Raw genomic sequence first — 22,540 nt, forward strand, 5'->3', positions numbered from 1 at the left:
AGGTTTTTCCCATTTCTCTTATATGCACCCACCCCCCACTATTAAAGGTATAACTTTGCAGTTAAGTCTCCAGTAATTGCAGGCTGCTTTCTCAGGTTATAACATGAGCTCAGTTACTTTGAAAAGAGACTTTGCAAACTCAAGTTTATTTGAATGTGAAAGATACATTTTTTTGTTGCAAGATTTTAGTGTAAGGTTTGGACCTAGAATTTAATTACATTCATCTTGACAAGTCAGAAGTAATTAACCATGAAAGTTTTTAAAAAAGGTTAAAGATTCCTCGCAAGGATACTGCAAATAACTTGAGATTAACATCTTCGTAAATGATTAACTACTGGAGGACTTAGTCTTCAGTAAACAACATACGCACAAGCTCTGCTTTAAAACATTCTTCTTCAACCAGCTTCTGAGGCTGAAAGAAAAGATGGTTTAGGGGCAATTCAAAAACGTGTTTTAGACTAGAGCCGTTTGAACATACTAACATTAGTCATACTGCAGCATTTTTTTTTCTGGGAAGGGGAGGAGCAGTGTGCGGAGCAAGCAAGGGTAAGAATCATTAAAAAAGGCCTGAGGATTTTCTGGCCTTGGAAGAAGCATTTCTAAGTAACTGCTAATTTAAATAACATGCACAAGTTAAAGCTTGAGCTGTAGTCTATTTGAAGAATACACTGCATATAACTTGTTTCACTCCCATAATTAAACATTTGGATTTTTATTTTACATTTGAGGAGCTGCAATTCAGGAAGCTTAACAGTATGTTGCTAAGAATTTTCTCTACTCCTCAACCACACCATGCTGAGTGTACATATTATAGATAAAATTACACAGGAAGCAGAGTGGTTCACCCTTCAGGAGCCATTCATGGCAGGAAGAGTACATGGGTAGGAGCAGAAGAGCTGTTGCTAATTGTCTGCTGTTTTTAAACAAGAGAGGGTATCAGAACACATGGGTTGCATTCATTCATAGCCATAAGCTCCTGCCTGTTTCCCACCTGAATGTATATCTAGAACATATAATAAATGACTTACTGTTCCATATTTAAGTAGTGTAGGTACTCCTGTTAGTTTCAAGTTCTTCCTGAATTCATTGTTGGGATCTTTCCAGCTGTTTGGGAAGAAGCAGTTAAGCACAGCTTGTAGTGGTGCAGCTTGAAGTTAGCCTGTTAAAATTCCTTCAAAAGGATGATTCAGTGGTCTTTGCCTAGCACCTCCCCAACCCACTTGTCGGAACAAGCATGCAGATGGTTCATATTGGGGATGGTATATACCTCAAAACTCAAATAAATAAACAAACTGCTTCATTCCTTGCAGAAAAGGACAGTTCAGTCAGTTGTTCCAACATGGTAACTAAAGTCCTGTCCAGGAATAGCAAAGTTCTATCAGTTGTTGGCATTAAAACAGTTACTTACTAGGCTCTGTCTCCTACTAGGCAGTAGATGAATACAGACTCATCAGGCATGTTATGAAGTTCCTTCCTCACAACTGGTTCAGCTAGAGAGTAATTTTAAAATCTGTTAGTAGTCAGTACTTTTACAGCGCTACAGAATCACACCACAGACCTACTCTGAGCAGCAAGGCTGCTAATGAACGTTCTGTCTGCTTCAGGTAGAGATGTGTATTTTGTTTCATCTGGTCAGCCACAAGCTTTGCAGAATTTACTGCATGCTCAACACTGAAGGGACTTGTCTTTGAGTAAAGGCCAATTTCTGCTTTAACAAGAAAAACAACCAGTCTCCTGTCTGAAAGCCTATCGGAACAGCAGTAAGCGGCTGCCGTATGCACTCTGGCGGGTATCATCCAGAAAGTTCTGTGTTTTCTGAGGAGCTACCTTCACCTTTTCCGGCCAGGCAGTGACTGCTAGGTCGCTTCTGCCTCTCGACACGCCACCCGCGCGAGAACTAACCGATCCTAAGGTCCGCGCCGGGCTGTCGGCTGGGCCTTTGCGCCAGACTCCGCTAACAAGCCGGTGCGATGCGCGCTGTTCCGCGCCGCGCGGCCCGCGGTCCCCGCCGATGGGGGCCGGGTAGGGAGGGGCACGGCGGGCGGCCGCCCTGCGCCAGCCGTGGGAGGGGAAGGGCACCCGCGGCCTCCGGCCCGAGCGGCAGGTGGGCAGCGCGGACCCCGGGTGGTGCAGCCGCTGCCGGGAGGCCCCGCGAGGGCCAAGGGCGCAAGGCGCTCCCCGCCGCCGGCCGCGCTGCCTCTGTGCCCGCTGAGCCGCCCCGGCGCGCCCCTCACCCCTCACGCAGTCCGGGCACCAGCTCCTGCCCTCGGCATCCTTGTCGCCGCAGAAGAGCGCGAAGATGGGCCGGCCGTGATAGCGCTGCGCCGTCTGCGTGAACTCGGGGTACCCGCGGACCTGCTTCTCCTCCCAGCCCATGGCGGCAGCGGGGACGGGAAGGGCGGGGCCGCCCCGCCCCGCCTGCGCCCCCGTCGCGCCCCGTAGCTCCGTGCCACTTCCCGGTGGCCTCTGCGGCGGCGGTTGCCATGGTCGGGTTTGAACGGTAGGTCCCGGCGCGGGCGCGGGGCGTACCTCTCCCTCCTTCACCCTGGGGCCGGTCTCGGTCTCGCCCGCCGTGCCCTGAGGGCGATGCGGGGGAGAAGCGGCCGCCGCGGGCTGTCGCCGACAGGGCTGGGCTGCGGGGGCGCCCCTCGCGTCGCGACCCGCAGAAGCGGGCGGGCAGGGCCGCCCCGGCAATGTCAGGCCGGACGGGAGTCCCTGTGGCTGAGCTAAGGAGTAGGGACAACGCCCGTACTTCAGTCGCGATCGAGTTTTAGCAGCGCTATTTAATTCCTAGAGGAAGGAGGCACTTCGCTTCTGTTTTAAATCCTTCTCTGTGAAGCAGTTCAGGTACGAGCGTGCCCTCGGCCTGTGCTCCGTGGACACTGGCGGATTTTGCACAGGCCCGGCTGCCCCGGGCTCTGCCTGCGACCTGGTGCCTTTCCCCTGCCGGGGGAGCCATAGCTATGAAAGTTCTGCAGCCGTCGTAGGGTTCGTGGCGTGTGCCGCCCCCCGTTGTGGTGCTCCTCAGCTCTCCATGGGGGTATGTAAAAGAAGGCTATAAACTGTACATTTTACCTTAAATGGCAGGATTGTACTCTTTGTTTTGTGTACCACCTGTATGAGCACACGCGTTACGCTTTCTGTTTCTACATGCCTCCCCAGGTTGGTTCACTATCCGTTATTGACATCATATTGACACCAGGGATTGCTTTTGAGAGGCAGAAATAACTTATGATTCTTTTTGTGTTCACAGTTGTAATTGTAAACAAAGGAAAAATAACGGGGTTTTCAGCATTGAGCCGATGTGATGGGGCCAAGCCAGACAGCTATGTCTGATGCTACGTTTGCATTCACTGCCCAGCTACACAGGAATGAGACAGAGGCTTTACAAACACAGGTATTAGTTGATTTCTGCAGCGATGCTCAATTGGTTTTCATTTGTGATCATCAAGAAGATTACGACCCACTTCCTCAGATAGCCTGCTAGTCGTTGTTAAACGTGCATATTTGCTTTCATGATACTGTCATACATAATCTTGACACGGTTCTTTTGTACGGGTATAGATCGGAAACCAAATCTGTAAATATTTACCTGTCTGTTGTGGTTTAATCCCAGTAGGCAGCTCAGCGTACAGCTGTTTGCTCACTCTCCCTCAGCTGGATGGGGAGGGGAATCGGAAGGGTAAATGCATGAAAACTCATGGGCTGAGATAAAGACAATTTAATAGTTAAAGCAAAAGCTGTGCGTGTAAGCAAAGCAAAATAAGAAATTCTTTCACTACATCCCATCAGCAGGCAGGCGTTCATCCATTTCTGCAGCTTCATCGTGTAATAGTGACTGGGGAAGACAAGCACTGTAACTGTAAATGATCTCCCCTTCTTCCCCACAGCTTTTATTGCTGAGCATGATGTCATATGGTATGGAATATCCCTTGGGTCAGTTGGGGTCAGCTGTCCTGACTGTCTCCTCTGCCAACTTCTTGCCCACCCCTCGTCTACTTGCTGGTGGGGTGGTGTGAGAAGCAGAAAAAGCCTTGACACTCTGTAAGCACCGCTCGGCAGTAACTAAAACATTGGTGTGCTGTCAATGCTCTTTTCATCACAAATCCAAAACAGCACTGTACAAAATACTATGAAGAAATTTAACACTATTCTAGTCTAAACCAATATACTATTTTAACCTCTTACTTTACTACATGGAAAAAAGAACCTGGAAACTTTATTCTGTTACCATGTTTCAGCTTTCCATTTCTCCTTCGTCATGCATCTCCATCTTTTTCTCTCTTGTAAATTTAGTAATGCCTTACTAAATCATTATGATATAATCATACCCATTTATATTACTAATGTTAATTGTTGTTATAACTCATTAATTTCATTGGAAGAACTATTAAAAAAATCTTTATAAGGGCATTTATTGTCCATTGCCTAGTCACTTTGGTGCAGATTTTTCAGTGTGTGTACCCTTCCTAAGGTGCCCATCCGAAGTTGCAGATAAGTGCCTAATGTTATTTACAAGATTATCTAAATGTTTAATTCAAAATAATTCTGATTACTGGCATTTGTTTGAGTGGACAAAATGCCTTGCATACACTGAAGAAGCACCATCATGACAGAATGCATTCTAATACGAAAGAAGATCTATCTTCCTTACTATTATATGCTAGAGGTACATTACCTGTGTAAAGTGTTCTGTGTAACATCAGCTTTTTTTTACACTTTGGTACAGCTCCAGTTTAATAGAAATGTTCCTGCACTTCCAGAGAACTTGGCTCTCAGATTATCTAATCCCCGTCCAATTGTAATAGAAAAACTGAAGGCATGCAATGATAAGAGAAATCTAGCTGTAAGTGAGGACCCCAGCATAAGAAGCTCTGGCATGTTTTCAGTGGTATCTGAGGAGAGACTAAAATTGGCTATTCAACTAGCCAAAAGGGACATAAAACGAAGACATCTTGAAGAGCAAGTGTTTGGAGATGCTGTCAATAAACCATTGCTGGTCCAGAAGTCACACCAGCACATGACTAAAGTATTCACAAGTCCAGAAAATAAAAATGCACTGAAGTCTCAAACTCTTTCGAAATATCAGCAGAAACTCAGTCAGCCTTCTAAACTGGAAACTACCGCCTCTGGCGCTAAAGTTTTTCTTTACACAGCAAATGAGGGAAAGGTAATACCAGCTGTTTTGGACTCTCCACCCACCCATGACACAGGACCAGACCCCAAGCCAAATGTGAACAAAAAAGAAGGTAAAACTATGCAGGAAGTCCGGCGGCTGCAAAAAGAATTGAGGAACTATGTCCAGAAAATTGAAGAACTGACTAAAAAAGGTGTAAGACTGAACAATAATTATGTTATATAAATATACAGTAGTTTGTTGATTTGTTTTTCTTTCTTTTTTTTTTTTGGCTTGGATTAAAACCCATATTTAGTTCTGGATTTTTGAGAACCATTAACTTTTTTCAAATGGGGATGAAAACTAGAATGGCTAACCAGTTTAAGCAATAGTAGGGTTTAATATCTCTTGAGTATGGTGAGTTCCAGTCCAACCTGCAATGATAGTAAATTAGTGGTAGGCTATTTAATAATGTGGGTGAAAAAATACTGGTGTCTGTAGACCTATTGGCTAGATATTCAGGCTGGAAAAAACAGTATCATAATTAACCACATTCTTATCGGTGACAAGAAAGGGGGCAACAGCTGGTAAGATTTAATTTCACAAGTCTGACTCACCTAATTTATGGATGTACAGTAAGTAGCATGATTAATGTGCTTTCTGTCACAGTGTTGTGGGCTAATCCCGGTCTGCAGTGAAGTACCACATGCTTGTGCTTATATCCCCCTCAGTGGGATGGGGGAGAGAATAGGAAGATTAAAAGCAAGAAAACTTAGGGGTTGAGATAAGGATAGTTTAGTGAGGGAAGGAAAGATGAAGAAGAAAGAAAAACCCAAAACAAGTGATGCAAAGGTAATCGCTCACTACCTCCCACAAGCAGATCCAATGCCCAGCCAATCTGTGGGCCATGGCAACCTTCCCCAAAGAACCTTCCAGTTTTTATTGCTGTGCATGGCATGGAGTATCCATTTGATCAGTTGGGGTCAGCCTATGTGTTGGCAAGGCATAGTTGAAAAATGAGAATCCTTAGTGCTGTGCAAAGCACTGCTCAGCAATAGCCAAAATACTGGTGCGTCATGAGCACTGTTGCAGTCATAAATCCAAAACAGCACCATATTGGTGACTCTGAAGACAACTAACTCCATCCCAGCCAACCCCAGTATACACTATGTTGGTTCTTTTGTAATAATTAGCCAGAGTTTAACCATTCCTCACTTTGAGTGCTTTACCTATAACTTTATAATAAAACTAAGGGGTCACGTGATTTTGTAAACTATAACTAATAAGCTGTATTGATAAGCATTTTTAGTCAAATTCTACATAGAGACATGATGTAGAATTGAAATTACTAGCTTGCATTACTGCTCAAGGGATCCCTGCAAAATACGTGATGCATTGTGTATTAGTTCTGCACAAAAGAGTCTTGCTGCTGAATTATTTATCGTGGCTTAATCAGGATTTTCACAGGTTAAATTAAGACATGAAACTTTAAACCTCATGTTTTTTAGGGAAAGAGAGAAAAATTTTAGATCCTGATGAAGAGCAACGAGTTTGTATTAGGAGACAGAAGCAAGCTGCACGGTCAGCTCGGATGCTGTATGCACTCCAGCAACAGGTAGGAACCAGTGTTTTAAATTGGTGTGTATAGTAGCTAGTTGACTGTGATGAATTTGACAGAAATGAACTGAAACGAGAGAAATTCAATCAGGTTATCTCTGAACTTGATTTAGATTTGAATGGTGTGATTGGAGAGGGGAGCGTCACCATTGGAAAATTTGGACTTTCACTCGGGCATTAATTATTTGTTTATAGGCATGGAGCTAATTCTGACTGACTCACCTCTCCTCCCCCTCCTTCCTTGATAAACAGGTAAAAGAAATTCAGGATGATTTAGAGAAACTGAGTCCTCATAAAATCAAACATACTAAAAAGGTAAGATGTAATTATCCTTCAGGCTGTGAGTAACTTATATTGATATAAAGTTTTCTAGCTAATTGAGTTTGACTGCATAGGGTACACCTGAGCCCTCTCCAGAAGGGAGATTTTCTTTGTATCTTGACCTTTCAACTCATTTTCACAAGAAGTATGTCTTGCTTGGTCTGATACTGCCTTTGCTGCTTCCCTCTTCTCAGATCTTACCTGTCTGCAGTAAATTGGAGAGGAAGGCTGTTGGTCTTCTGCTCTTATGTGACTTTTAATTCCTTCTTCATTCCACTTCCTTTTCTGATTAACACTGTGTGCTACATTTGACTCCTTTTTTTGATTTCCTGTTGATGCCACTCAGTCTTACCAGCCCCCTTCCTGGTTTTCTTCTTGGCCCAGCATCTTTCAGAAAGGCAGTACTGAGATTGTGCCTACTGTTTGGCTGATACTGTCCTTGTGTTCTCTTGTACTTTTCCATCACTAGTATTTTCTTTTGTAACAAAAACTGGAGGATGGAGAATGCTTTATGTTTGTGCAGTTCTTGTATGTTAGGGTCAAGCCCATGACTACAGTACTCTGTTGGCATAGGTAGTAGAAACATCAGAATATGTTATAACCAGGCTATTTTATCTGAGGCTAGCATGATACTTGATATGAGTACTGTTGCGTAGCACCTTTAGTAGATTACTTAAATGCCAGTTTTGTTGTGTCTCACAAGTGGCCTCATACCCATCAGAATTATCCCAAGCCTGCGTGTTTCTCCCTGAAATCTTGACAACAATTCTTTGAATACTATCAGTATTTGTAGAAACTATAGCTATTAAAGCATTTATTTTCCATACTTCCAGTCTCGAGCTGTATCCAGATTGGCAGCAGCACACAGAGGAGCTGTACGAGCCTTGCAGGCATTTGCCAATCAGTTTACAGATCAAACAGAGCAGCAGATTCCTACCCACTACAAGGAACTGGGCAGTCTCATTCGACAACTGTCTCTCTGTTCTGCCAAGCTAGAAGTGGATTCTTCCATTTCTGACATTATCATAGATGTTTTATTGCAAGTTGAGGTAGGAAAAATAATTTTGTTTTTGCCAAAGCAGAAAAGATGTTGTGAAATATGAGACTGCAAACTATATTGTGTGTTCACAAAATGCCAGAATATCTTCCTGTTGGGTTTTTTTTGTTTGTTTTGGGTTTGTTGTTGTTTTTTTTAAAGGCCACATTTCTAATGTATAAATGTGTTTCTTATGTTCCTAAATAATGGTGGTGTAAAATAGAGTTGCGTCCTAAACATGGGAGCCACCTGCTGCGGTTCTTGTTGATGCTGTTCCCTGTCTTTATTGGCTCTCCTGGTAGAATAAGGACTGGTAGTGACAGTGACAACAAAGCACTGGTTGCTCTGATTAATTTGCCATTTTCAGCACTGAAAGAATTGGATTTTATACATTGGTGTAAGTCATGTGTTTATTCTTTTGCGATGCATGCTTTAGTCATCAGGATTAGTGGTGAGCATCTGAGCCTCACACATGGTGGTGGGTTCAGAATTGTCCAGGCAGAAGATAAAGTTGTAGCTACAAGAGTTACTTAAGCTCTGTGTCCTTCAAATGGCTTTTGTTAGTGATATCTGTTATCTTAAAATGTGTTGTTGGTATAATAGAAAAGTTCTGATTCACGTTTCCTGCTGCATTTCCTACCTACAAGATTATTTTTTTAAGTAAGAACCTGTGTAAACCTGAACTATTACAAAAATAGTATTTAATTAATTTGAATAAAAGCAACTGATAAAACAGCTGTAAGGTGTTTTATTTTCCTTAAAATATTGTTCTAGTTTTAAGAGCTGTGGTTTTATTTTTACTCTTCTGAAGTACTTATGAGAACAGTAACAGTGCTAATTGCCTGGGAACTGGAAAAGAGGTAGAGTTGTTTAAATTTGGGCTTAGCATTGGAAGAAGTGCCTGTCTGTCTTACCATAGTCATGTGAGCATTTTATTTTTTTTTGTCTGTGGCCTTTGTGTCTGTTTCTTTTTGAACATGCTGTAAGCAATTAATTTGCTAGATTCAATTGTAAATACAAAAATGCAAGTTTTTTCTCTTTAAGATTTAAGTTGATAATATGAAGAAGCTTCTGCATGAATAAGCTATCAGGAATAATCACTACTACAAAAAACAAAACAAACAAAAAAAAACCCACACCAAAAAAGTTCCAGCTACTTAGAAGCTTGAATTTGCTGCTTATTACTACATCAGGTTTATTGAGAGAGTAATTAAAATTGTAAATATATGGTGCAGGATCTGGATGCACTGCTGGAAAAGAAACGAACACCCCAAAAAGTGAAGAAATGTATTACAGCATCTGACAGCAAATCTCCAAGGAACACTAAGATGTTTCCAGCCAGAAAACAGATTATATCTCCAAAAGGAGAAAACAAACTTCTCATTTTAAAGGGACAGCATGGGCAAGAACCTAGAAAACCTCCAGCTGCCAGGAGTCTCCTGACTGGTTTGTATTTTAATTTATTAAATACATTTTTAACAGTTAACTTATCATCTGCAGTTCAGTTTTGCAGTATGTTACGTATTGTTGGTCAGAAGTGTGTAACAGCCCATATGTAGTTGTCAGATTCACATAGCCTTGCCGTGCATTTTTTTCAACTGTTTCCCTGAGATGATAGACCTGCTGCAGGTTTATATGCCTGTTCATATTATTATGATCATGTTCTTCCTATTTTTGTCCATTTCTTGTACTGTGGGCTATATTTGGATTGTTTTTCTGCAGTGTACAGCTAAATGGCAGTTTATGAGTTGACATTAATGGTGCATACGGAATATTTCCAAGTATCTATGTAGATAATACTGCATAAATGTACTATTTTGGAATGCAAAGTTGCTGACATTTTGCAAATTTCCAACAAAGCTATTGATGAACGGTTTACAGTGAAAAGATACACTGAAGCCTTGGCTCAGAATTTCCTTGGTTTATGCAATTTCTCAGCTTTTAAGGGGGCTGGCTATGTTTTGTTCTTGCCAGCTCGTTAATGTTAATGTCTTCTGCACAGTAATCAGAGTTGCAGTACTTAGAGACACATTAACTGATAGTTAAGCTGGTTTTTTTGAAGGCTTGTTTTTTTCACTACTGGTTTGCCATGCAACTATTGGGAGTTGGTTTAGTTTATTATTCTTTTACTTGATATATGGAAGAAATGGGCTTTATTCTTTCTCAGGTTGATGTGATGTAATTTACTGTTTACCACCTGAAGTATTTTGACACCTCATGAAAGCCATTATAGCTTATTACATTATTACATAATCTGTATTAATTGTTTTTCTTCTTGGGGGTGTCTTTCTCATATCTCCTACTGTTTTTTACTAGAGTGGTAAGTATTCCTTTTTACCCCTAGATAAGGTAAGTATTCCTTTCTATGCCTAGGTAAGGGTGAGAAGAATTCCATGAGATGTATTAATCTTTGGCAGTCCAGAGAGACAGTATATTGACAAGCATCTAATTATTTCCATGTGTCTTGCTGCTTAAAAAAGCATGTTTTGTTACCATTGCCTAGACTTCATATGGCTTTCCCATGGTTTTCATACTTATGTGTATTCAAATACCTATATATGTGTAAATATGTGTATGCACACAAAACCCCAAAATCTCCTGTCCATTGAAACAGTGTAAGAAAGACAATTTATTTAATACTTGATGGAAGTAAAAGAGTTTGGGTTTTTTCGTTTTTTATTTGACTTTTTTAAAATTATGGTAGAGCTTAAAAGTTCATGATTAGGTATACCTAGCATAACAGAAGTATCAAGTGTAGAAATAAAGATGATTCTTGCCCCTTTCAACTTACAGTTGAAAGTTTTATTTTTGGTACAGATAAACATTGACATGTTGCAAATGTTTCAGCAGTTCAGAAGGCAAACAGTTGTACTTATACACAGCACAATAAATTCGGAGAAGAAAATGACCCACCTACTCCAGAGAGAAATGCCACTTTACAAGAAAGCGTAGATGCATTGGTGCAACCTAGAGCTGTAAAAAAAGATCCCATCCTTGAAAGTGGCCCTTTGAAGAAGAAAAGCATGTTATTACCTGCAAAATCACAGGTATGGAAGTGATAAAAAAATTTATGCTTTCTTCTAGTTGTTCTCTGAGTTTTGTTCCATGTTGTAAGACACTGTCACACTTTGCACTTCCTCACAATTTTTTTATTCTGAGCTAGGAGGCATAAAGTACGTTATCTACCCACATTATTTTTAGTGGTTATGACAATTTTATTAAATGTTTTTTGAAAGTAGTGTTGCTGTTCCTTGGAAACACACTGTGCAACTAGAACTAATAACAGAATTAGCAAGGAAAACTTTTGCTGAAACTCATTTCATGTTTGAAATTAGCATGGTTATTTTTCAACTTGAAATTAAAGCTGAAATATTTTTCTCTTATTGGTCATCCTGTTATGAAAAATGCGCTCAGCAGTAATGTTGTGCTAATGCTGGTAGGAGGATATAAGTTAGGCAGATTGACTTTGTTGGTTACAGAAATGATAAAAACTTCACAATACAAATTCTGGTTCCTGGTGAGTCCTCCTTGCAACCATCAAAAGGCTTCTGTAATGCAAACAAATGAGTTCTTTAAAGAATATTTCAAAGTGCTACATTTTGCAAATAGTTGGGGGTTCTTATAAAACACTTTTTTTCCCCCCCTTCCTCAGAGTATCACTTTAAGCTTGAAAAGGCAGATCTGATACAGTAACATAGATGTAACTTTCATTGCTTCCCCTATCTATCTTAAAAGTGAGGGCTGTGAGCAGGAAAGTTAAGCATTTCAGAAATTCATACTGAGGGGACTAGTCTAAGTGTCCTTGTAGAAAATACAAATATGGCAATAGTATAGTCTCAGGGCTGAATAAAATGTTACCGTGGAAACCTTCTATTTGGATTTGTTAAGAGTTAATGTAGAGTCTGATTCTGGTAATTTCAAAGGAATCTTTTCCCCATGAAGAACATCACTGGAAAAATTGGGACTGTTTACAAAAAAAATAGTTGCAGGATTATGCATACGTTCTGTTCAGGCACAGTTGTACTTCCCTTTGAATCAGTTGTAAAACCTCCACGTACATTAACTGTGCAACAAAGCCAGTAGGCATGTCTTCAAGACAAATTCTGAAGCAGCATGCAAAATACTTTAAAAACTCAGCAACTGGAATGTATGTTATAAATGTGATTGTGTTCATTTTAAGGGAATGCCAAAATCTTTAAAATCAAGACGGGTACAGCCTCAAGGAAAGCATGCCCGATTTCAAGAGACAACTATAGCTTTCCAGCTAAAGGAGAACAAACAACCTGTTAAGGAGAGCAGAATACCCTGCGTGCCTCCAAACACTACCTCTCCACATGTTTCACCTAGGCGGTATGTTCACAATCTAGTGGAACCTCTTTTAGCCCTGCTTTCCTGTGGAAATGCTGCTGTACTTGTGCTAGTAAATAGGGTGGATTTGGCCTGGCTGTCAGATTGCGAAGGCAAGTGGCACAGCACAGCTTACTTCCAGATAGTTGTATTCTTTTACTTGGCACGAAGTGGCCTCATCCATACAGCCTGGGAAGAGCCATTGCTTTATGCTTTTTCCTGGATCAGGTCCAAGTATTGTCTGTGACTCACAGGCCAAAAAATGCTAGGCATGGCTTTGACAAAACACACAGTATGCAGAATGGCCATTCGGCACTGCATTAAGAATGTAAGTATTAACTCCCTGTTCCAGAAGAACAATATGTATGTCTTTGTCCTAGCCACTAATGGAGCATGGGTTTATTTATTTTAAACTATGCTGAGCATCCTGTAGACCAGGGCTCCCCAAATTTAGTTTACTTTGGGACTGCTGCTTATGGCAGTTGAAGCAGGAGATCCAGCTGCTAGATCTGTACTAGGCAGCATGCATGGTAAGATAAGAAGCTTGTCTCGCTGTGTAGTATTTGTAGATAGCCATGGTGTTGCCTGTTTGCCAGTAGCAGAAACATAATTGAAGATCCCTGGTTCTCAAGAAAATTTCCTGGCTCTATATGATCTTGAAGTCAGTATTCGTTTTCCCTCTAAAGTTTTTTGCAAGTTTTCTGAAGTAATACTCAGAATCACATTATTTCGGAAATTCAGATGTTAGGATGTGCATTTTTTAACCCTCTATGTTACTGTTTTATTTTTGAAGACTTCCATGGCTTGAAGCAGAAACTTCAAAAAGAGTGAAGGTTTTAGCTGACCTTAGCAGAGGAGAAATTAAAGAAATACAAAAATTAAGGTAATGAGTTACTTTGAAGAGCTATTAAATGGTGTCAAACCTGATATGGTCTTCTCCCCACTCCCACCAGTCCCCCAAAAAGTACATTTATGTGTTTGGGGGTTTAAATTATTGTTGTCATACCAAGTTTCAGAATGGCATTGTCATTTGTTCTTTTTTGTGTAGGTCACAAAGTACTTCTCCAACCCAGTACGCAGACAAAGATGAGAAGGCAGTATGGGAGTGTTCAGAACCTCTGTTAGACAGGACACAGGTAGTACAGTCAAACTCATGGCTCTGTTTGAAGGATGTTTATACTTGCTAAACATTTACAGAGGGGCAACACAGTTTCTTTTCAACTTAGTTCAAGTCATATTTATGTAGTAACACAGTTTTGGACGTTTGGCAAGTATATCTCCATTTCAGTATGTGGGTCTTGAATTATTGTGATGAAGTTCGGCAAAGCTGCATTAATCTTTTTTGGTTAGCTTCTTGTCAAGTAGATGCATTTTTAAGTTGTTTTTGAACGGTCATAACAGTTCCACGCTGAACATGACTAGACTTGATAAGATTATTTTAATAATTCTTAAAATATTGTATTTAATGACTTAAATAAATTTGTACTAGTAGTACTAATGACTAATAATACAAAAAGCTTGATTATCATGAGAGGATTTGTGTTTTATTTAGAAGGTCAATCTTTCCTTGGAAACGAACTGTCATGTGAAGGATTCTTCATTTTTAACCCACCTTTCAACTCATGCAACTGAGAAGGTATATTCTATCTGTCTTAGATTAAAGTCGTTTGACATTTGAGATGAATTTTTAACTTTGCTGTATAGCAGAATGCATCTGGAAAAATAGTACTGATTTCCCAAACTTAGCAATTTCAACTCACGGAAGCCACATCTTTAAAACTGTCATTGTGTGGGCATGTGTGCCTTATAAAGTATTGGTTTGTAGCCATGTCCAATATGAAACAATGAGAAAGCTCTTTCTAACATCATCTCTTGTACATGTTTTGCTTGATGCAGCCTTGAATGCGTAAAGTTGTTTGGGAGGAAAAATATTTTCATATAAAATAATACAAGTAAACGAATAGCGATGTCATACCTTGGCTAATTGCTAAAACTGAAACCTATGGCTGTGGCCTGTATCCTATATATTTACTCATTACCACCTGGAGCTGCTGTGAGACTGTTCCTATATGGTAAGCTAAATGTGTGTGTAGTGTTTTGGAAGATGAAGGCCTTCACTTGACTTTCTTGAATTCCTGGGTGATCTCTGAACCTGTGACAGTATTGTCTTCCCATTTGGGAACATAGTTGCGTAGCAACCTTGTTCCATATCCATTGATTTTATTGGTAGGAACATGCTAACCTGTTTTTATATATTTGGCTTACTGTATGAGTGGAAGGAAAGCAAGAATTTATTTGGATTTTCATTGAAGGGAAAAGTTGAAATGGCAACTGTATTATTTCCATAAGCTGCTGTAAGGAATGTTTGATTTGTAAGCATTCTTTCTTACAGTTGTTTTGGGTTTTTTTGTTTATTTCTTGCACTGGCTGTGTGATTTTTTTTGTGTTGCTTTTTTTTTTTTTTTTTTTTTAAATAGCAGGTTGCAGAAAATGCAGATATTCTGAGTGATAAGCTATTGGATGATCTTTTGGAAGATACTGCTCAGGAGCTGTGGGGTATGGAGCAGCGTGGCAGGCTCCAGACTGAGGCTCTGCCTGTGGCTGACACTCATAGTCTGGAGTCAATGTTACAAAGAATGGAAGAAATTGAAGTAAGATTTTCTCTCTTGGTTGGTCTCATTGGTGCCAGTTTCTTGTTTACTGTCCATAAGTTGCAGTATCTGTCAGTATCTACATTCTTAAATGAAGGAAGGTCTGACTGGATCAGTGTATGAAATGAAACACTTGGAAGGAGTTTGAGCTTCCAGCAAAACGTTGTGTAAGAATAGATTAATATTTGCTCTAATGGTTTTTATCGCTAGCTTTAGAGTTGGTAGATCTGAGTTTGCTTCCCACCTGAAGACTTTGTGACTTAGATCATCATATGTGAATGGGAAAATCAGTATGACAATTATGTTGATTGTCTCACAAATTGGCAAGTATTTGAATATTTATGATTTTTTTTTTTACACCCCACCCCCCCCCACCCCCCATATTTTTGTGATAATAGGATCCTAGTATTTTAGTAGCATGAGCATCTCAAGGAAATACACTCTGTCAATCCACAATATTTTACAGGGTGACATGGGGAAATCAGATGTATATGGTTGTTTATGCCCTTATGTATACATCTTTCTATGTAAATATTCACGAAGTTATCATTTACTTGCCTTGAATTTTCTCATATATGGCTTTCTTAAAAAATTTGCTTTGGTCAGCTTTTCCATTTTTTGGTTCACATCACATTTCAACCTTTCTGTTCAGTGAAATTTATCATAACTTAGAATTACTGACTTCAGTACCATTTACTTCTAGAGATCCATTCATAAGTGGGAAGCATGAAGTTTATACATTGTGGAGTGTCCTTATCTATATGAGGCACTTAAGCATACATTTGAATTCTCTATTGGTAAGAGAGGAACAGCTTGAGGACCCTTCAGTCGTTTGGCTTACTGCTGTTGATGTGAAATGGGAGGAGCTGCCATGGTACTGGCAACTAGTTGAGTCACCAAGTATGGCATTTTTGAACAAGACCATTATCTGTGATTTCAAACCCTTTTCTGTGTTACGTTAAATAGGCAAGATAAGCCTACTTTGACCAAGGAGGATCATCACCTGCTTTCCTATTGGGTGATAACTATCACAGCTGAACTGCTAACTATGTGTTGATTGATTAATTTTGTGTGTTCAAAACCAGAGATACCAGGAGGCTGTACGCAGGAGATTCACACATATTGCATACAGTGATTCAGAGTTCTGGACCCAGGAAGACAAACTGGGTAAGTGTCTTTTTAATGCAACTTGGTTTTTTTCCTGTAATTTGTATCTTTAAATCCACATGGTTTGAGATCAAAATCATTCGAATAGGTGTGATCAAATAGCACTAACCAGACACACTTTATACTACAGGTGCTTCTTCCAGAGGACAGTTTCTGAAATAGAGTTTTAAAGTCAGTATTTTAAAGTGGAAGGATTTCTTCTGAGAACAGGCTGGCATTTTTACTTGCCTTTGTTGGGTGCTGCATTTGGATGGAAAGCACTGCTAGTGCAACTTAGCTGAAGGATAGGAATCATTAATACATACTTCCAATCATCAAATGTTAAGTTTGAATATTGTCCCTTTTCTAGGCATTTGTCATTCCTTAGCTTAAATATTTTCTGCCAAAATGTGAGTAATGATTTTTATGCAGTGAAGATGATATTCCATAAGTACATACACTCCACTTCACACGTAAGCTACTTGGATTTACTGCAGAAGACAGCTAGTTTACTTTCTGAGGTATCCAAAAGCCATGTCACTCGTTTTCATGTTAAGCTCTTCATGACTTGCCTGTCTTCAGTTTTGAGAAAAGAACTGGGTAAATTCTGTAAATCTTAAATCTTGAAAACAGTAGTGTGTTCTCATTTGACTTGGATTGCTTTGAAACACCTAGCAGTAATAATTTTCATGCTGATGAATTCAAAACTATTCTTAAAAGTGCACAGGCTGAGGTAAGGTACAGTGAGACAGCCTTGTTTGTTCCTGCTGTTGATTTACTTTAGGCAGGAGCAAACAGATAGGTATCTTCTAGTTTGCTTCTCCCATTTTCTTTCCTTTATTTTAATAAACTTTCAGTTTATATGGCTTAGAGTTTAAGAGTAAATGTTACATAAGTACTGCTGTAGCAGTGAATCCATTGCAGTTTAGGGTTTTTCTGGCAGTACACAGGAGATGATGGAAAGAGAAAAATCTTCTGAGTAATTTACTTTGTTCCTTTCAAGTGGTGGTGATAATTGTTTTTAGATCTTGCAGCATACACTCAAGTTTAATTTTTATAGCCTCAGAAAATCTGGATTTTTGTGTACAGAATTCATTGTCCAGTGTGCCTCAGCAAAAAGTATTCAATCCTTGAAAAAAAAAACACAGTTTGGTTGCTTCCATTCATCTTAATCACATTTTTCCTGCCTGTTTTTATTGAATAGAAAATAAAAGAAAGCATGTAAAGTCCTTCAGATGAAAGATGTAACTAACTTTTCACATCAGACTAAATTTTTAATTGAGGGACCTAAATAATACCTGTATGAAACTGTTCATTAATGAAAGGTAACATTCCAAACAATAGTTTGATGTTTCCCATACATAAGCATAGATACCTTAATGCTGCTTGCCATGGTGGCATGCTAATAAGGGTGACTTAAGCGTCTTGTTTTTCCCATCCCCCTGCTCTCTTCTTTATCCTACTATTTGAATGAGTACAACAGTGAAGCTGCATTGATTTTTCCAAGCTGAGTATCTGATCACTTTAATGTACTGTTTTACACTAGTTGGAAAATCTCAAAATAAGACTTGTGAAGACTTATCCCAAATCTTGTTGGATTTTTTTCCCATCTTGGATTTACTACCAAGCTTAATAGACTACACTAGTTTTAGAGTAGTGTTTTCTATCTCTCCTCTAGAAGTATCCGCTGACACAACAAACTATTTATCATAAAGGTAGGATTTCTAAAATGCTCAGCTTTTAACACACTCTGAGGTCTTGGAAATCTTGTATTGAATTTAGATTTTAGGGGCTTGTCACCATCAATACTCTACTTATCTGAAGGACTTACACTTAAAAGAAGCAAAAATCTTTGTGAAGATTTACCTGCAGTAAATGTAATTTTTCTCTTCTAAAGAACAATTTTAAATGTTATTTTCTTCCTTCTAGAACAACAAATTGCATCAGTAGCTACAATACCTACATCTCCTCATCCAATTCAGATAACCAAATTAATTGGACACGCAGAGCCGGAAATGGACTTTTTATTTGAAAAACGTTTTGATGGCAAGTAAGTGAACTGTTCATCCCTACACTAAACTATGATGCATATGAGCTGTGTGTCTTAATTATAGTGTTTTCATAATAGAAAATTATGGTCACTATTTGAAGAGGTTTTCTGATCCATCAAAAAGGTACTTGAAAATCCAGTTCTGGCTTAATGGCTATTGTGTATTTCCAGTGATATTGATGAAAACAAAGAAGCAGAGGAGAAGCTGCAGACTAGAAATTACATTCTGCAGCAATTGACTCGGAATTCTCTACAGAAAGAGTGCTATGTATCTCTCTCTGTGCCAAAGCATATGCTCCAGAGCGTCTTGGATTATAACAGCAGATACAAGCATCACTTAAAGCTTATTTCCCATGAGGCAGTAGGCAGTTTCAATCCATGGCAGATTGCTGAGAGGTATGTGAACTATCTTTTGTGTTTTTGAAGTGAATGTATGGGCTGATGAAAAGGTTTTTCTGTCCCTATTCAGGTAAGGACTGGGGAGGGGACCCTTTAAATTCCAAATTGAAAGCCAGAAGCAGTAGGCTATTGCACTGTTTCTCTACTGGTACTTGGTGTTCATTTTTAAGGTAGTTGGATAAAACAAGATATGTGAGCAGAATGTCCTGGAGGAGTGATTATTTTTCACGGTTTTCTATGGTGTTACCACAAAAACAACTGTGAAATTTAGGGTAACGTTATTTTCAGAAGGCTGTCATCAACAGGTAAATTGAAGGAAAGGAAAACAACATTAACTTTTTTTTCTGAGTGGAAAAGAAATAAAGTGCTGTAAATAACTGAGCAAATTTTAATCTTTGTGCTGAGGGATTTTGAAGTTGATGTTTCATGGAACAACAGTAGATATTCTTTAAAAGGAGTCAACTGGATTTAGCACAGATTTCACTGCTTTCTCTTCCACAAGTCTTCATGTTTCATGGAGTTCACTGTGGGAAGTGTGACATAGGTGGCTTACTAACCCTTAGTACAAATAGAAGAGGTGAAGAAGCAGTTAACAGTCTCTCTGCTGTTCACATCCTGGCAAGGAAAACTTGTTACACTGAATGTCTGCTAAAGCAGGCAGGGTACAATGTAAGCTGAAATACCCACCCTTGCACTGAAGCTTCAATAAGTGCTCAGTAACAGGTAGAGCAGCTACATTATATCACTGGTTACGATATCATATGAGTGATAGCCTACAACTGCCTACAAATCGTTTTCAGTATGTATGATACATTTCTGAAATCACCTATTGGTCTTGTAAAGTCCCAGCCCAAAAAATGCACGGAAATATAGGCTGAACTTGAATCTTGCTAGTCCTGTTCTTTCAGAACTGAAGAAATACTGGCACGACTGTACAGTGGAAATCAGAAGACTTCTAACAATGGGAGGAGAGAAATGAAACCAGAAAATTCTGGAGTATTAAGAAAGAATTTTTAAAAAATCTAACGTCAGTGGTTGTAGATGAAATGATTTGCCATAATTTGCTGTACTGGCAGTTTGGGCATCAGGCTTAATTGCCAACAGTTTTTAAAGTTCTGCACACATTTTTAATGTAGTGGCATTGAAATAAGTGGTATAGCTCATTTGAACAACATTTGACATCTGCATCAGTGTTTCCTTTCCGGGACCAGGTTCTGCAATATTTGAGATGACTTGCACATGTGAAGTTAATTACGTGCATTGATGGTTTGCCCAACTGAATAAGCAGGCAAATGTTTTAATAACTATAGTTAGACCGCTGTGTTTGAATCTACTGAACTAAACCACTGAAATATGCCTTTGTCAGTTCTCAGTGCTGGCATTCTGCCTTCTGACCTTTTTATAACTAGCGTGAGGCTGGGTAGTGCGAGGACTGGCACCTTCTTGGGGTTGGCAGGTGGATGACATGGCAGTGAATGTCTCCTGACAGCTGGGTTCCACTGCTGCCATTTGCCTGATGTTACCTGAAATCAAGCTACAGCCGCAGTCCGATGCCCAGCATGCGTCACTGGCGTGGTCATACCACCGGAGGGCATTACAGATCTTTTTCCGTAGAACAGTATCCCACAGTGTTCAAAAGAACCACTCCTATGCCATGCTCAAAAGGTCTTGGGAAGACTAACGTTATGATATTTTTAGAATATACACAGAACTGAAGGGAAGTTTTCAAAAGGCTAGTAGACAATTGTGTTCTTACATTAAAATAGTTTTCCATTCTGTAACATCTGCTGTGGTCCAGAGATCACTGAAAATTGAAATTTCTCATCTCGCTTTTCCTTAAACTTTGTTTTTCTCACTAAGTCCTGATTAAGTGATAGCTAAAATCAGTAAAAAGCTTCCCATTTGCTTCAGTGGCTTTTGGGTGAGCACCATAATTTGTTAACTCTTATTCCTAAAGCAGGATTAGTATCTAAGAGTTTGAAAAAAGAAAGCAACGGAGATCTCTCAACACTTTTAAGCCTGAAGTATGTCCTTTGCTATGAATCGGACTGAGGAAATAATTTCTGGTATCTTACACAACACATACTAGATCTTTCCTTGGGCTAAGCAGTAGAAAGAATGAAAAAATACAAGCATTTACCTTTTAAAATCAGAACATTGATATCAATGGCACAAATGACTGGAATTTTAAATCTGACTTTCAGAACCTTTTCCTTTTCCTTCCCTCCCTCTCCCTCAAGTCTTGCAGAGCAACTAACAGAAGAAGCCCTATGTGATGTGGCAGCAGAGCTGCAGGATGTTTGTGAGGATTATGCAGAAGCTGTGTTCACGTCCGAGTTTTTGCAGCCTGTGCAATAAATGCTTTCAAATCTGCCCCATTAGCAAATGCGATGTCAGCCTCAGCCTTAACTGTCTTATCTGATTATATAATTTTCCATGCGTTTTTTTTTTAAAGTCTGTGAGATTCTGTCCACCAAGTGAATTAAGTCCATCAAGGATTCATCTCAGATTTTTGTAAAGCCATTATCATAACGTTTTCCTTTTCAGACTTTATTATACTGCATTCATCCAGACTTTTTTTAGCCAGTGTTTCAATAGAATGAAATAAACTGTTACAGGTAAAGTTTATGTATTTTGATAGGAGTACCAATCCATTTGTATACCTGCATTACTTCATCCATTTTTATGTGTGATCATCTTACTAGACTGGGAGGGGGACTGGGTTCGAGCACTGTCACGAACAGTTCAAGCAGGCTGTTGACCTATGAGTACAGCCAATGTCTGTGCCATGAGAATCCTTCCTTTGGGTAGCGACATCCCCAAGTCTGAATGTAGCACCTCTTCTGTTCGATTCTGAATATCACTAGTACATCATGCATGGACAAAGGAGACTTTTCAATATAAACGCATCATGGAGATTTCCTTTCTTTTTAAAGTGCTCTAAAATATTATGATTTTATCCGCATTTAGTGGTCCAACCCCACGTTCCTTCCTCTTAAGAATCTCATTGAAATAAAGAACAATAAAATAAATGAACAACTGGGAATTCTGCGATGTTGACTTCTTTGTTTCAAGTAATCAGTGTACTAGTTTCAGCTATGCCTGGAGCCAGCAATGAGTAAGAAGTATTTATGGTAGTATTCTAGGGAAATGCAAATCCAACCCTTGAGGTAACCCAAAATCCCATGTAACAGTCTGTTTCCTTTAACTTATTTCTTTTTCCCAATAGTGTTTGTCCTATAACAGAATAATTTTTAACCTTCTAAGATTATTTTTATTTTCTCTTATTAGAACATACATTTTAAAAATAATTATTTTATTGAAGGATGGTTTACTGTTTTGTCTTGAAATTTACACCAAATGTAACGATGTAAGTGTTATTGCTGATGTGTGACTTTGCTGATGTGTGATTTCTGTAATTTAAAACACTATTTAAAGCACTTATCTTTTTAATTTCCAAGATTATACAGATAAGCCTGGTTTTAAGTCCAAAAGATTAAATCCATAGTGTCTGTGTATGCTTATATATGCTTGTGAAAGTATTTTCAAGACATTTTTTAAAAACACTTGTTTCTTAGGAGTGAACATAGTTTTAATTTAAGATAACTTCCATCTGAACCCATTTGGAATAGTCAGCACCCAAGATGCAAGGGAGGGAGTACCTGGTAACATTACAAGAGTCAGACTACCATGTGCCTTGAAGTAGCATGGTCATCTGTCAAGGTAAACATACTTTCTCTCTTAAATCCCATGGTGCCATGGGTGGTATCCTCTGATGACTGATGATGCCAAAGTGAACTTCTATTCCGGATGATAATTTTCTGGCATTTGGATGCCTTCTTGGAGCAGAAATGTGT

The 22,540-nt window shown here is 39.4% G+C and overlaps 2 protein-coding genes across 11 annotated transcripts; one reads left to right on the forward strand and one right to left on the reverse strand.

Annotated features, from left to right (window-relative positions):
* Window positions 1-127: 127 nt before the first annotated feature.
* Window positions 128-2,413, reverse strand: TXNDC17 (thioredoxin domain containing 17). The gene is made up of 4 exons (XM_055721689.1): window positions 2,235-2,413; window positions 1,409-1,490; window positions 1,029-1,104; window positions 128-412 (listed from the first exon to the last, which is right to left on the reverse strand). The coding sequence occupies exons 1-4, from the start codon at window positions 2,374-2,376 to the stop codon at window positions 344-346; spliced, it is 369 nt and encodes a 122-aa protein (XP_055577664.1). The 5' UTR covers window positions 2,377-2,413; the 3' UTR covers window positions 128-343.
* On the forward strand, window positions 2,392-22,199 carry KIAA0753 (KIAA0753 ortholog). Of its 10 annotated transcripts, none has more exons than XM_055721603.1 (17): window positions 2,392-2,500; window positions 3,254-3,397; window positions 4,730-5,330; window positions 6,625-6,731; window positions 6,986-7,048; window positions 7,888-8,103; window positions 9,326-9,536; window positions 10,938-11,137; window positions 12,271-12,440; window positions 13,231-13,320; window positions 13,486-13,573; window positions 13,990-14,073; window positions 14,915-15,088; window positions 16,174-16,255; window positions 18,164-18,284; window positions 18,456-18,680; window positions 20,924-22,199. In XM_055721603.1, exons 2-17 carry the CDS (start codon window positions 3,308-3,310, stop codon window positions 21,039-21,041), a joined length of 2,640 nt encoding a protein of 879 aa, XP_055577578.1. In that variant the 5' UTR covers window positions 2,392-2,500; window positions 3,254-3,307; the 3' UTR covers window positions 21,042-22,199. The 10 variants fall into 10 exon arrangements, with proteins under 10 accessions (XP_055577578.1, XP_055577601.1, XP_055577592.1 ...); XM_055721626.1 differs by having other exon boundaries at window positions 14,918-15,088; XM_055721617.1 differs by having other exon boundaries at window positions 10,941-11,137.
* Window positions 22,200-22,540: the final 341 nt, after the last annotated feature.

The sequence above is a fragment of the Falco cherrug genome, chromosome 1, assembly GCF_023634085.1.
Source record: "Falco cherrug isolate bFalChe1 chromosome 1, bFalChe1.pri, whole genome shotgun sequence".
NCBI lineage: Eukaryota > Metazoa > Chordata > Aves > Falconiformes > Falconidae > Falco > Falco cherrug.